The 11,443-nt window shown below is 47.9% G+C and overlaps 4 protein-coding genes across 4 annotated transcripts; 2 read left to right on the top strand and 2 right to left on the bottom strand.

The window, feature by feature from the left end:
- Nucleotides 1–3,350, bottom strand: BJ212DRAFT_1298171 (uncharacterized protein; the record flags this gene model as incomplete). The annotated part of the gene is made up of 6 exons (XM_041332664.1): nucleotides 1–1,050; nucleotides 1,249–1,580; nucleotides 1,788–1,932; nucleotides 1,982–2,036; nucleotides 3,061–3,161; nucleotides 3,279–3,350. The coding sequence occupies 6 exons, from the start codon at nucleotides 3,348–3,350 to the stop codon at nucleotides 1–3; spliced, it is 1,755 nt and encodes a 584-aa protein (XP_041195280.1).
- Nucleotides 3,351–4,848: 1,498 nt separating this feature from the next.
- On the top strand, nucleotides 4,849–6,089 carry BJ212DRAFT_1342747 (adenylate kinase-domain-containing protein). The gene is made up of 4 exons (XM_041335200.1): nucleotides 4,849–5,098; nucleotides 5,177–5,384; nucleotides 5,441–5,626; nucleotides 5,682–6,089. Exons 1-4 carry the CDS (start codon nucleotides 4,942–4,944, stop codon nucleotides 5,914–5,916), a joined length of 786 nt encoding a protein of 261 aa, XP_041195279.1. The 5' UTR covers nucleotides 4,849–4,941; the 3' UTR covers nucleotides 5,917–6,089.
- On the bottom strand, nucleotides 6,090–7,750 carry BJ212DRAFT_1342745 (Dolichyl-diphosphooligosaccharide--protein glycosyltransferase subunit WBP1). The gene is made up of 5 exons (XM_041335199.1): nucleotides 7,530–7,750; nucleotides 7,369–7,479; nucleotides 6,660–7,318; nucleotides 6,387–6,604; nucleotides 6,090–6,330 (listed from the first exon to the last, which is right to left on the bottom strand). Exons 1-5 carry the CDS (start codon nucleotides 7,666–7,668, stop codon nucleotides 6,135–6,137), a joined length of 1,323 nt encoding a protein of 440 aa, XP_041195278.1. The 5' UTR covers nucleotides 7,669–7,750; the 3' UTR covers nucleotides 6,090–6,134.
- A 1,099-nt stretch (nucleotides 7,751–8,849) lies between these two features.
- Nucleotides 8,850–9,596, top strand: BJ212DRAFT_1267165 (uncharacterized protein; the record flags this gene model as incomplete). Its single annotated transcript, XM_041330637.1, has 4 exons — nucleotides 8,850–8,982; nucleotides 9,034–9,242; nucleotides 9,296–9,376; nucleotides 9,426–9,596. Coding segments are annotated over 4 exons (594 nt in total), but the record flags the coding sequence as incomplete, so codon positions are not given.
- Nucleotides 9,597–11,443: the final 1,847 nt, after the last annotated feature.

Here is an 11,443-nt window from a genome sequence, read left to right as displayed (position 1 = left end):
TTACAATATCTCCAACGTCCTAACATCCACCATGTGACCAACAGAAGCCATGTCCCTGACTCGTGCAATGATGTTCTGATCTGACGCAATCCTCTTGTACTCCCCACCACGCTGCTGCGCCAATAAAAGTGCGCCAAACGGCTGTCCAAGGCGAACGATCAATCTTAACTCTCGCGTGCGAGACTGCGAATCAACCGGCTCGTCGTCACGCTGCTGCCACAGCCAAAGTGCGCTAAAACGCTGTCCAAGGCGGGCGAGCAAGCTCAACTCTCGCGTATGAGACTGTGAATCAGTCGGTTCGTTGTCTACAAGAGACAAGCCAAGCGGATCATCTGATGTCAGCGGAGGCTCGAGCCAATCGCCTGCGCTTTGCGTCCCGTCTGAAAAGTCAGGCAGCCCGAGATCATGACGATTCCACGGACGGATAAGCAAGGATGTCTGTGGAGTGGGACTTCCAGGCGAGAATTGAGTCAGCGTGTCCGCCATCGTGACTTCCAGGTCTTGGAGTTTATCTGCCTTCATATCATAGGTACAACGTGTACTAACCTTCCATCTGACTTGCGTGACTGGAAATGTGATGCAAGGCAGTTGCAATCTACAGTTGGCGAAGCGAGGAGCACTGAGGTTGTCAAGGATAGTATACAATTTCGAAGCTGACTCCATGGCCACAGTATTTCGCAATGTGGAGACCGATGCCTGGATCTCGTCTTCGGATAAAGATGGCAGTACGCATGGCAAAGCCTTGTATGAGGTAATATCTGCTGGGAGACAGCTGTTGAACTCGGATGATTTTCCGACACAGTCAAGGGCAGAAATATCGCCCGAATGGGCTATGATCTCCTGCAAAAGTCGTCCCAGCGCATTTTGTCTCTTCTCTCCATAGATTACAGGAAGGTGGACGCCGAAGATGCCAAATAATGAGTACGCGGTGTCTTCCTGCAACGTAGTGACATGCGTTGACGCCCATTGAAGTTTCTCTCGGGCACCTGTCATCCCCGGGCGGAACGCAGCCAGCGCCTGGGCGCTGATGCCAGTTGAACGCTCCATCTCCTGCATAATAGAGAGAGATTCTTTGTGATTGGGTGAGCGGTCGTCGAGATATAGGGTCCAATCTGCTTGGTAGAAAAGAACAATGCAGGGAGCGAGGAACTCCTGAATGGTCCATCCTCAGGTGTTCCAAATGCTATTTGCGAGTGCGCCGGACTTTGACGAAGGCGAAACGTCAGACAGGTAAATGATAGTGAGTACTGAGTAATAATACCAGGTGAACATGGAATTAACTGATTCTTGTAGCTCGACATTGTTGTTCTGGTCAATGCAACATGTATCGCTCCACGCCCAGCGAAGCCCCGCATCACGGGCGACTTCACAGAACTGCTGCAACTTTACGATGGTTCTGACCGGATCCAAGTCATAGATGATCTTGCCTTGAATGTCATGCAGTAGTGGCTCCTTCCTTTCCCACCAATGGGATAACATCGCCCAATTGAAGTACTTTGTGACTGCTTCTGTGATGGACTCCATTTGGAGGGGCCCATGCATCACCGATGAATACAAAAGCTGCGTGTACTCTGTACTTTCTATGAAGGCGTTGATCTGGGCATCTCGTTTGCATAAATGTCCATAGGAGGTGTTGATTAGACGAAGTAGGGCGTTTTCCAGTTAAGCGTGAATGATTGGTCGAGCAGCAACCTCCAGTACTCCAGATGGATTGATATATTTCTGACGTATCTCTGAAGAATGAATCAATGATCTCCACGTCAACGTATGAATTAATTTGGGCTTACCTTGCACCTGTGCGCCAGGAGCATTATCTAGTTTGGAGAGCAAGATTTTGAAGGCCACGAATGCATCATCATAGCGTTGTGCTCCATGAAGTGCTCCATGCTTCAATTCATATCCAAGAGGAGACAAAGTGTTGAGCTCGATGACCTATGAATACCATTATGATTGTTAAAACAATGACAGATGTTGTTCGCACCTTCTCCGCATCGGAAAGGGCCTCCAGATAGAGCTTTTGGCTTAACTTCACCTTACTGCAGTACGCAAAGTATGACCCAGACGAAGAACACAGCTGGATTGCTGCTGACAGAGCGCCTCCGGTCACGAGCAATGTTCCATTGGGAGAAACGGTAACGGAGCGAACACATGACGTATGGTCGAATTCATAACCTATCTGCTGGTGTGACTTTGTGCTCCACAACCGCACAGTCATGTCGTTCGAGGCAGTGGCAATGAAGGAACCATCAGAAGAGATATCGAGCGAGGTAATGTAGTCGGTGTGACCAGTGCAAGTTTGACCGCCCTGGGTTCCATTTGAAGAGGCCAAAAACTTCACTGTTGTGTCGGCTGATGTGGATACAAGTTGCTGGCCGTCAGGCGACCACACAACTCTTCGAACATATTCTTTGTGAAGCGTTGATCCTCAGAAGGAGTCCGGCGTTATCGGCGCGCCAAACCCGGATGACCACGTCACGTGATCCGGATGCTAATTTTAGCTCATCTGGGTTGAATGCGACACAATGTCCCGACGAACCATTGGGGAGTGTTGAGAGGACAGTGCCGGTCTCCGCATCCCATATGACAATTGTTTCATCACGCGAGTCTCTTGCCATCTAGAGAGAAGCAAACAGACCACACCGTGACTTTATGCTTCACGAGCGGATCAAACACCATCTGCTTGCTCTCGACGTCCCAGATAATGATGGTGTACTTTACTCCACTGCTCGCAATCCGCCTGTCGTCTGGAGATATGGCGACCATTGACACATCGCTCCGATATCCCTCGAATGACCCTCCTACAAATGTTACTTTCTCCACGTCCCAAATTTGCAGGGTTCTATCGTCTGAACCAGTGACAACCCGTCGATTGGAAGAACGCGACTGCCTCCACTCTGTCTGTATGCACTCACATGGTCCAGGTTGGCACCTGCAGCAGGTTCCCTCTCACAATATGATGCGCTTTTTTTGCTACATCAAGCAACCCTGACATGTCCCTTGGCCTGTGACTGGACAGGAAGACAGACGGTCAGTAGCGTTTGAAGTAAAAGGGGAGTTTACTTTGTGGTTATGTCGTCAATCTTATATGTCGTGAGTAGAGTTTGATTTCTACCCATAACCCAACTCATGTAGGCGCTTATAGCTGGCTCCATACCACGCTGCTACGGCATGGATATCAATTCGCTTTTTCCATCATCACTGCCCCTGTTCACTACATTCTGCAAGAAATTTTCTTCGTGCAGATTCACGCTTTCAGTTCACCGGCAAGCATAACTTACATCAAGTCGAGCGTGTGCCATTGTGTCATTGCGGGTAACTTTCCCATCCTTCGACGTCGTCGATGCGGGCATGTTTCGCGATCAGACCTTGGTCGATTGTTACACTCAGCATCACGAACGACTCCTCTTGGTCATCGTAGACGAAGATGTGTTTCGTCTGAGGTGCGCACTTGTACATGTCCACCTTCGTGTCCTCTGATCCAATTGACGGGTCCACAACCATCAAAAACGCTACGTATCAACGCACCTTCAGATGCTGCTGCAAATTCTTCAGCCCAAGTTCTGGCAACCTCGTATGTACCATGAAGCCACTGCGGAAACAATACTTTCATGGAACATCTGAGGTTGTCAATGAGATGCATCTGTGCTCGTTGAGCATGTTAGTCTGACTTGACTGCATGAAGTGATAAGAAGCAAGATATGGAAGTAATAACGATGGAGAGGAAATGCCTATGCTTTATACACCACGACTCATGTCCACAACCCATTTGATGTGGATGTGGAAGGTGGCCATGCGGCTAGGCATGGCTGCATAGGTATTTAATTGTACTGTTCACCTCGTTGAGTTTTCACCTGACGCTGTGGGTTCAATTTTGCGCCTTCGAGGCGAAGATATCTTGTTTTGTAGTCCACTGATAGTGCAAATGCATATGTAGGTTCATGACTGCCTTAGACTGAGATAAGCATAACCAGTCGCAAATTCAGATCCACAATATTTATCATTCAATATTCAATACGCAACTCAGCTTTATCATGATCACCTACCCTATAGCCAATGCGAGGACTGAGGTTTGAACATGGGTACTACGTACTTGCAGGAACTTCCTGAACGCGGAGGTGTTGAACCTGCTCCCGTTACGACCTGCATCCCTGCCTCTAGTGACAGGTCCCGGGCATGCACGATTCTGACTGGGGATAATGCAAGTGCGCAGGTGAGGAAGTTGTCTACCCACTCTTCCCTCAGTTATTGTCGAATGTAGGGCTCACCGCAGATATCCGTCAAGTTTGATAACTCACTGGAAGTCCAGAGTCTAAACAGATTTTGCCAACTACGGAGAGAAGATCATTGATCAGAAGACTTGGATTAGCACATGCGACGAACGAAAATCACATACGTATTTTCACGGCCATACTTGTGTGGGCTTCAGACTGCATTAGTATGCAGGTCGAAACGGATCAAGGGCAAACCGCATCTATGACTCTTCGCTGATAGGTTTGCTGTTGGTAGATCTAGTGAGCATTGACAAAAGTCGGAAACGAAACCCATCTCCGTCCACAAGGACCAAGGTCTGACGTGCCTGCATCGACTAACGCGGGGATTAAGAAAGTTACATACACACACTCCGTGATAAATCCGCACGAACCAAAGTTATGCAACACTCAAAGATGGGAAATATCTGCATCGATATCGCAATCGATGCGAATAGCTACCATCTGTGAGGCTGAAAGATGACAAAATTAATGTTCAAAACACGATCAACAGTAGTCGTGGGTCCTCGGGCAGAAAGCTTATACGCGGCGGCGCTCAAACTCCGTCTAAAATTTACCACACTTGTATCCCGAATAGATACGTACATTAAGCGCCCATTTGAAATTCCACGTCTTCCTTCCCTACTTGCTCGGTCACCAAGACTCAAGTATTCCTCGGTCACCCGTACTCAAGATGGCACCCTCAGATGAACTCGAGTACCTCAAGCACCTCGTAGCGCAGCTCAACGACAAAATTCACGCGTTAGAGGCGAAAGCTAAGGCTGTCGTTCCTCCGAGCAGGACCCCTGCTCAACAGCTTAGGACTATTCTTATGGGTCCTCCTGGTGCTGGTCAGTCTTTCTTATCTATACACACGGAGAATTATTCTCTGGTGAGATGAATATATTGACATTGATGACGGTTCACAGGGAAGGGAACGCAAGCCCCCCGGATACGCGACGAGTTCTGTGTCTGCCACCTCGCAACGGGCGACATGCTCCGCGAGCAAATAGCCAAGAAAACTGAGTTGGGGAGGATGGCTAAGAAAGTTATGGATGCCGGTGAACTGGTCACGGACGATATCATGGTTAACATGATCAAGGATCAGCTTGAGAATAACAAGGAGTGCAAGAATGGGTGCGTTTTATCCATATCTTTTTAGTTATTCGCGTCAGTTCTGATATGGAACTTAGATTCGTGTTAGATGGGTTCCCGAGGACCGTTCCTCAAGCTGAGAAACTCGATTCCATGCTTGACTCCCGCGGTGAAAAGCTCGACAGCGTCGTCGAGCTCCTCATCCCTGATCAACTTCTCATCTCCCGAATCACCGGCCGTCTCATCCACCCGGCTTCAGGACGGACGTATCACAGAGAATTCCAGTACGTTCTCACTAACGCGATCTGCTCAAATAACACTAATACATTCTCGCACTAGCCCACCCAAAAAACCTATGACGGACGATGTCACAGGCGAGCCGCTCATCCAGCGCTCCGATGACAACGTAGAAACGCTACGCAAACGTCTTGACACGTTCCACAAGCAGACTGGTCCTGTCGCAGGGTACTACAAAACAAAGGGCTTATGGCATGGTATCGACGCCGCTCAAAGTCCTAGTGTTGTTTGGGATAACCTTCGACAAGTGTTCCGGGCTCCACCGGCAAAGTCGTAGTGTGTCGCACGCTTTTGGGTCTGACCATACATAGACCCGTCTCTTTCGTGCACATGCATACTGTCGTTCAGTGCTTCCCATCTACATATGTGCGCAACCGGAGGATTCTTGTCGAACAGCATGTACATAGAATACCAAACTTGCGAGATACAGGCAAAACGATTATCGACGCACGTTGGTGGGATATTTTACTTCCGTAACTGAGCACGGCTGAGTGATTACTCTGCTTTGGATCCCTTCTTCCGCTCGCCTTTGACGTCTCCCGCAAGCCACAAAGCTGAGAAGAGGAAAAATCCAACACTGGTGCTGATAGCTCCTGCATAATACGGCCATGCGGCGCTCAAAAAACGTGGGTATTGGTCATGTCTCGGCGGCACAACAGGGACGGTCGTGCTTGATTCGAGGTATGAGTAACTGATTATGAAACAATTAGTTGGGAAGTCAATATGAAGATGAAGTAATGCACTAACCCCTTCCTCTTCCAGTTCAGGACAAACTTGAAAACGCCGTGTCTGTCAGGAGCGCGGAACTGGACTTGGTATGTACCAGGGGAACCGGGAACAGGTGGCAGGGAGGTACGAATGTGAGGATCGAGCATCGTGAATTCTAACTGCAAGTCGTCGATGCCGCTGTAAGGCTTCCATGTGGAGGTTTCACTATCGTATGCAGAGATATGTGCTGTATAAACCTTTCACAAGACGTCACGTCAACCAAATCCCACTCAACTAGAAAGCAAAACTTACAATCTCATCATTAATAGTATACTTCTCCGGCGCCTCACTCTCACCAACCCGATGATGGTCAACCGCATCAATCTTCAACTTCATTTTCTCCTGGAAAACCCACGCAGCCACATCTGTCACGAACAAAGCGTTCCCAGGAAGCTCTCCAGAAGGAAGCTCCTTCCTCGCATATTCGTCACTGAACATGTTCACGCCGCCCGCAAACACCACGCGCGAGTTCACATTCGTTTGGAATCCAGTGACTAAGCCCATTTGGCTCCCCGCCCAGAGGCCTTCGCCACCTTTTTCGGAAGCGGATACGAGGGCGTCACTGTCAGCGTCACTTGTGGGGTCGGCTGCGAAGCTTTCTGCGGGGGCACGGAGAATGGGGACGAGCATTGGGGTAGAGCCTAGTGCGTGGGATGCGCCTGTGAACCAGATTGGGGGTATTCCTGGGGTGAGGATTGGACTTGATGAGACGGGGACAGGGATTGTGGTTGGGGGCTCTGAGCGAGCGGGGTGGTGCGAAATGAGTGGTGTTTCTGGAGGTGGGAGGATGAGGGAGAACTCTGCCGCGAGGCTTGTGAGGGGCGTTTGTTTTGGAGAGAGGGCAATGAGGAGGTTGGTGTTCTCTGAGAGGAGGCCTACGAGTGACTGCGGAGTGATGTCTTGTGCGTATGCTGTGATTGGATTGAGGTTAGTAGGCTTGTACTTGGTACTTTGCACGCACATTTTGTGTCAGGTGCGAACAGGATGACGTGGTCATAGTTGGGCACGCCATAGTTGGTGATCGCAGGACTGGTATCTTTGGGGGCACGGAACGTCAAATTATAGCCTCGTTCTACCAATAAACCAGTCAACAGCAAACGACCATTTAAACTAAACACAAACCTTCAAGTCCACCAAAGAAAATCGAATAGTCCTCCCTGTCTAGTGACGGGTCGAGCACCACCAGAACAGAATTCGAACTTGCAAAGCTGAGTTTTGTGAGTGCAAGGAGAGTTATGAGCGCAGAGCTGAGAAGCCGCATCCTTTAAATGACCGTTGTACCGTTGTTGAGACCAGCGTTAATGCCAATTCTAGTGTGTCGAGGTTTCGGTTGTGTGCAACCTTCCACGTCGGTAACTTTGATGTTCTATTTTTGGACGTGTTTGAGCGTGGCTGTGTACTGATATTTGGTGCTTGTTCTTGACGACGACGCCGGGACATTAAACTCGATGACCCAGTGGGTAACTGACATCCATGATTATCTGTGTCACAATTCTGATGGTATCCTTTTTATTGAATTTTCAGCAAACATCGCAGCGTCCTACTAATTGACCACACCACGCTTGGATGCCTATGATTAGTATTATCATGGTCAGGTGTAGCGATGGGTTCTCCATGGTGTTGCTATACAGTATGAAGAGCCCCTCATTGCACCCGGCACATTGTGAGGCGCAGTGTGCGTCAATCGTCCAGGACTCGCCTGACGTTTCTGTTGCATTGTTTTGTTATTGCTAATCTCAGTCCTCAGCCTCCGCCTCACTACAGATCTAGGAAGCTGATCATATAAAATATGAATTGAAATGAGCACGACAGAGCACGACAGTCCGTGTTGCAACATCAACGCGCCTTGATGGAGATCAGAAAGGTGAAGAAGGGGTCACGTTAATGTGCGCAAAGAAAGGCTGAGTTACATAGAAGTGAGCCACTGTTTAATAGATCTTGGTTGTGCAAGCACCAGTCTGAATGCCCGTTCCAGGATCTTATGGGACACAACATGAACGTAAAGCAAACTGGACAGTTGGATCGATGACGAAAATTTCTTCATTCAACTACTACTCTTCACAATTACAAATTGTACGTGGACAACGTTGGTGACGAGGTTGAAAGCCGTGAATACCCACAGCCCCGGGCCGCTGGCTTTGCCATATTCAATACTGCTTGCTAGAGGACGTCTGGGAACTTGAGATTGTCGCTGATTGTGGGGTGAATTCACTTGGGTCTCAACCTGAACGTTAGCACCGACACTTACAATCACCAAAGCTTTCTTTTGTCAAGAAATCTCAAACATATTGCCCACGCCCGCGAACGCGGTTTGTTTTCTCAAGCGTCTCGTAAGATCACCTAGCTTGATATATCTAGTTAAAAAGGTGACATTAGTATTGGATTTTCGTGTTCTCGTGTCAACTGACCATGATGCTGCTCCAGCCTTTGATATAGGTCAGTGTATTCTTCTATGTCTGCTTAGCCGCATTCACAATCGTGGTCACTCCAGCTCGCATTACTCAATTCACGTATGACATTTCTCAAGACCTCCGACATCTTCCATATGGGTACATACTTCTTATCGTTGCCATGAGTGAGCATGTCTTGTATGCTTTCATCCGATGTTCGAACATATTTTCCCCAGTTGTCATATCCTTCCCTCCTTTCATTGGACTAGGCCCACTCCTTCACATGTTCGGTTTCATATACGGCATGCAGGGCTTCATTCCTGCAGCAGTTGGAACGCTGGCAGCCTCCGCTATAGTTTTTGTTACCCTTCGGATGATGTTTGGCGAGAGGCTGCATTTGCAGACTTCCACTAACCAGAAATGGCAGGCTCTGGAAGCTGTCATAGTCAGTGTGTTTAATTAGTATCGGCATATTTGCTTAGTAGAAGACGCCTACAGCGATCAAAAGGCATGCCCTTGATCATCCTCATCCGCATGTCTTCACTTGTGCCATGGGCCCGGTCAAACTCGCTATTCGCAGTAAGCTTTTCAATCGTTTAGTGGTTCACATCTAACGCCATCACGTCAGAGCATAGCGTCGGTATCGTTGCTCCAGTTCTTCGTGGCGACTTTGTTTGTCCTCCCAAAGGTCTGGGTAAACGTATTCGTCGGATCTCGTCTTGCCAAACTCTCAGACCGCACCCAGAAAAATCGTATGTATACCCGTGAAAACTCATGTCATCCATTCTGCTCTCATTGATGCATGGCGCACAGGAACAAAGCTTATCAATGGCTTGCTAATTATCATTGGTACTCTGTCAACCGTTTTGGCAAGCTCGTTCGTGCCCACGTCACCGCTATTCTTAATGGAGCTCTACTCACCTTGTACAGCCTAATATATTATTTCATTCGGAAGGAGATCGAACGTTTACGTGAAAGCTCGGAGCGTGACGAGGCAGCTGAAGAAGAATTTGAGGCGACAGAAGAAACGCCTTTTTCTGGCTCTACAATTTGATTCTCACTTCGTCAGTAAGCTCGTTGCAGTAGCCAGCCATATCTTGGTGGTGGGATCTGCATGTATATTACCCACCTGTACTCATCGTCACTATTATGTTCTTGATGGGTCGATGCAGGTCGATCCTGCTAACTTTTTGCTGTAGCAGAACTTGCTGCCGAGGGACCGAGTTTCAGAACAGCAAGAGCAACATGTAACTAGGCTCAGCAGCTCACGACCGGACAAACACTAGTGAAGCAACACGCCGATTGGTAGCTAGTCATGAGTTATGAACTATTTTCGTCAAACTGACGCCCGTGAACATAACAGTCAAAAAGACGTCCCTCTAAGGAGCGGGGTCGAACCCCCAGTGTCAGGTGTAAAATCCCAATTCGAGGCGGATGATGCAACTACACCATCACGCCTCTTCAGAGAATGAAACAAAAGGCAAGGGTGGCAGTATATATGTATATATACACTCGCAGGTGGCAAAACAGGAGGGTCTTGGAATAATAGTGTCGAACCCTCGATGTCAGGCGTAAAAACCCCATTCAAGGCGGATGTTGCAGCTACACCATCACGCCCCTTTGGAGACACAACGGAAAGGTGAGGAGGACAGTATATATATGTGAATTTATACTGTTAACGGACAGTAAAACAGCATCCCATCTAAGAGCCTCTAAGGGGGCTAGGAGTTGAACGACGTTGAACCCCCAATGTCAGGTATAAAAACTCAAAGAGGCGAACGGTACACTTACACTTGAGCTTTTGCGGCAGGACCTATCAGCCCAAGGGATTAATGAAATTACCAAATAAGGAAAGTCGTCAGAAACATATGCTACAATATTGATATTTGAAGTTCCATCGGGAAGGTGAGAAGTTAGAACAAGGTAAGAAAATGGAGGTAAAATGAAGAGTGTAATGGTGTCACGATGGTGGCTATTGGTTCAGGGTGTAGTTTTGACAACTTGCCGCAAGTCTACATCGAGGGTCCAGTATAACAATGTCCAGAATATTCACAATGACTTCAACTTGTTTCACCATCCACGTTCGGTGACCTCAAATAAATTGTGGACCTGAGCCATGGTATAGGCATTTCCTCCGCATCATCAGCACCTTTCATCTCTTACTTGCACTACATGTATTCCTACAACGAGACATGAAAATGCACCGGATGCTTTTTCCGTATGTTCCATTGTACGAGTGACAATCTATTATCAAGTTCAACGATATTATTCAATCATGTTGCCGCAGGTAGGTTTTAAGCGGGCTTTCCTCGTGATCCTCTTGCAAGCATGTCAGGCACTTCGTCCGATGGTAGTACGGGGTTTGTATTATACTATCACTGACGGGGTTTTTCAAAATGGGTATTGGGTTTCAAAATTCGCTGATCATCATATCGCGAGCTGCGCACTGCACAAAAATATTCCGTGATTTTAGCCAGTGTTCTCTAGTGTCTATAGAACACAGCTGTGAAGATCATATAGAAAACATCGAGCAGTTGTGTTCACAATAAATCATCCATTGAAATATGTCACACCACTGAATGTTAATGATTGTAATGCTACAATCTATATACTTTGTCAAACAGGACAAAAACTATGTGAAAATAA

The sequence above is a fragment of the Suillus subaureus genome (assembly GCF_016647635.1).
Source record: "Suillus subaureus strain MN1 chromosome Unknown BJ212scaffold_9, whole genome shotgun sequence".
Classification (NCBI taxonomy): Eukaryota; Fungi; Basidiomycota; class Agaricomycetes; order Boletales; family Suillaceae; genus Suillus; species Suillus subaureus.
The sequence above is the reverse complement of the archived record's forward strand: the minus strand, read 5'-3'. Positions and strand labels throughout refer to the sequence as shown.